This window comes from Triplophysa rosa, linkage group LG25 (genome assembly GCF_024868665.1).
Source record: "Triplophysa rosa linkage group LG25, Trosa_1v2, whole genome shotgun sequence".
Classification (NCBI taxonomy): domain Eukaryota; kingdom Metazoa; phylum Chordata; class Actinopteri; order Cypriniformes; family Nemacheilidae; genus Triplophysa; species Triplophysa rosa.
This window is the reverse complement of record NC_079914.1, coordinates 17122175-17124479: the sequence shown is the minus strand read 5'-3', so window position 1 is coordinate 17124479 and position 2305 is coordinate 17122175. Positions and strand designations below refer to the sequence as shown.

The following is a 2305-nucleotide window of genomic DNA, read 5'->3' as shown; positions in this document are numbered from 1 at the left end:
GTGTGACAGAGTTGAGTGATGTGTAGATGTTGTGTGTGGTTTGTGATGGGATTGTTGACCACACATCTGTATGTGTTTGTGTCCTGATATTCCACCTCCAGAGGTAGAGAGAGTCTGATGTTGAGATCAGACACACTGATGCTGGACAATAAACTCTTTCCTTTGTACCAGGAGACGCTCACATCATGTGACACATTCACCACTGAACACAACACACAACAACATGATGATGAAGATGATGAAGAACATTGAGAAGAGACTCTGGAGATGACTGGAACAGGCAGACGAGCTGAAAAATAAAGTGTAAAATTAAAATAAATTGATAACTAACCAATTTTGGCATCATTAAACCCCTAAACCACAGACCTCACTACCACAGAAGCAGACACAGAGGACTATGTCACACCTTTGGTTCTCTCTTTATATCACATCACAATTCATATCAGTGGTGCTTGCGAAGAAACTATTGTTCTCTTGCATACTTTTTCTGGACAAAACTCTTGTTGTAATGGTCACGGTCATACTGGACACAGCGCTCTAGCAATTGTAGCAACCAGAAAAACATCGATAAAAATGTTTTTACATATCATGTATTCTGATGTATTCAAGGGTTTTAAAGAACGACATTAAGGCCAAGAACCACCCGTGCATGATCCCATTTATACGTCATTTGCTAAGTTAAATCTGTTATTGATGTCTACATTGTAATTCTCCGTTCATTTTAAATATTGATCAACACAACTTCCAGCCAATCAGAATCAAGTATTCAAACAGACCATGGTATAATAACATTTCATCCGCTGAAAAGGTCACGTTGTCTTCTACTGGTCACACTTTGCCGTGTGATAACAATTTCATTTCAGAGTTCACCAGACTTGACCTTTAGAATACAGCAAAAAAAGCGAAGCTGAAGGTACGTCTGGTCTCGTGTAGCCACACCCTCATACTGTTCAGCCAGCGGTCAGCTAAGAGTAATAGACATGTCTGACCCCCCTGTGCTTCACTTCTGTCTCTTCCGTTCCAGCAGGCTTCACTTCACTTCTTCAGGAAATTCACCACATCTAGTTTTATGATTATTATTTCAGATTTAATACTACAATGATTAAGACAAATAAAACTGATTATAATATTCCTCAGCTCACCATACACAGTAACATTGAAGTGTTTGTTTTCAACAGTATTTCTGATGATCTCTAGTTGGTAAAGTCCAGTGTGTTGAGTTGTGATGTTTGTGATGATGAGAGATCCAGTCTGAGCATCTATCTCTACATGATTCTTCAATCTCTCATTAATAAATGGTGTTATATTGGCTTCTCTGCTGATTTCAGCTATAATCTCATCTGGACTCTGAACACCAAACATCCACAGAATTAGATCATCTGTCTGTATGTGAGTGAGATGAGTGTGTAGAGTAACAGAATGTCCCTCCATCACTGACACTGACTTCACTTCATCACCAAACACACCTGAACAACACAAACACAAACATTATAGAAACTGTAAAAGAGTTTATTAAAACACAACTAAACACCACGTATGTAAATAAAGTTAAAATAATAAAATAATTGAATTTGTATAAGAAAGTATCTGATACATCTGAGAGTTTAGTAATATAGCCGCTCCTGCATGTGCAAGAAGTAAATGCGTGAAAACAAAACATCACTCACCGTCCAAATGGCAGAAGAATAAAGACAGGAGAACTATCAGACGAGACATTTTCTGACACATTTGTGAAGGTTTTTATCTGCAAACTATTATTAACGTGACAGAGAGAGAGAGGATTTAACACAGAAGCGTCTCTAGAGTCTTTCTGCTGTGGGTGTGTTTATGATGTATATTCACAGTTTGTCTCTCCACCACACCACTGACACACACATCTATTTTAAACACATATCTATACAATAAACTTCACAGAATTAAAATATATTTAAGAGCAGCACTAGTATAACCTGTGATATTGTTTGTATGGTACATACACTTCTTGTGAAGAAGCAGAACACATGTGATCAAATATGGATTTATGACAAGAAAAAGCATCAAATATTAGAATATAAGTCATGCTACTATACACAGTGCCAACATAAATGTCATGTAGAGTATTATCTGCAGGCTGTGAGTTGTGAAAACCACAAGTAAACATAAAGTTCAGAGTTTCTTCATCTGTGGTCAGAACACAGACGTCAGTCAGCATCTGCTCATCCTCCATAATCCCCCCGGCCCCTCCACACACGCTAAGAGAAGTATGATTATTAAAGAAAAATTATGATTATTGATCAAGGTGCTTAATCCTTTCAGAAAATGCTAG

At 37.6% G+C, this 2305-nt stretch overlaps 1 protein-coding gene across 1 annotated transcript in view; it reads right to left on the bottom strand.

Moving 5' to 3' along the window:
* LOC130548551 (natural killer cell receptor 2B4-like) overlaps positions 1 to 1431 on the bottom strand; it is a 7018-nt gene extending 5587 nt beyond the window's left edge. The window contains exons 1-2 of the mRNA XM_057325389.1: positions 1143 to 1431; positions 8 to 289 (exon numbers count right to left, since the gene is read on the bottom strand). Coding sequence (XP_057181372.1) covers positions 8 to 289; positions 1143 to 1431 — 571 coding nt within the window. The remainder of the gene's footprint in view (positions 1 to 7; positions 290 to 1142) is intronic.
* Positions 1432 to 2305: the final 874 nt, after the last annotated feature.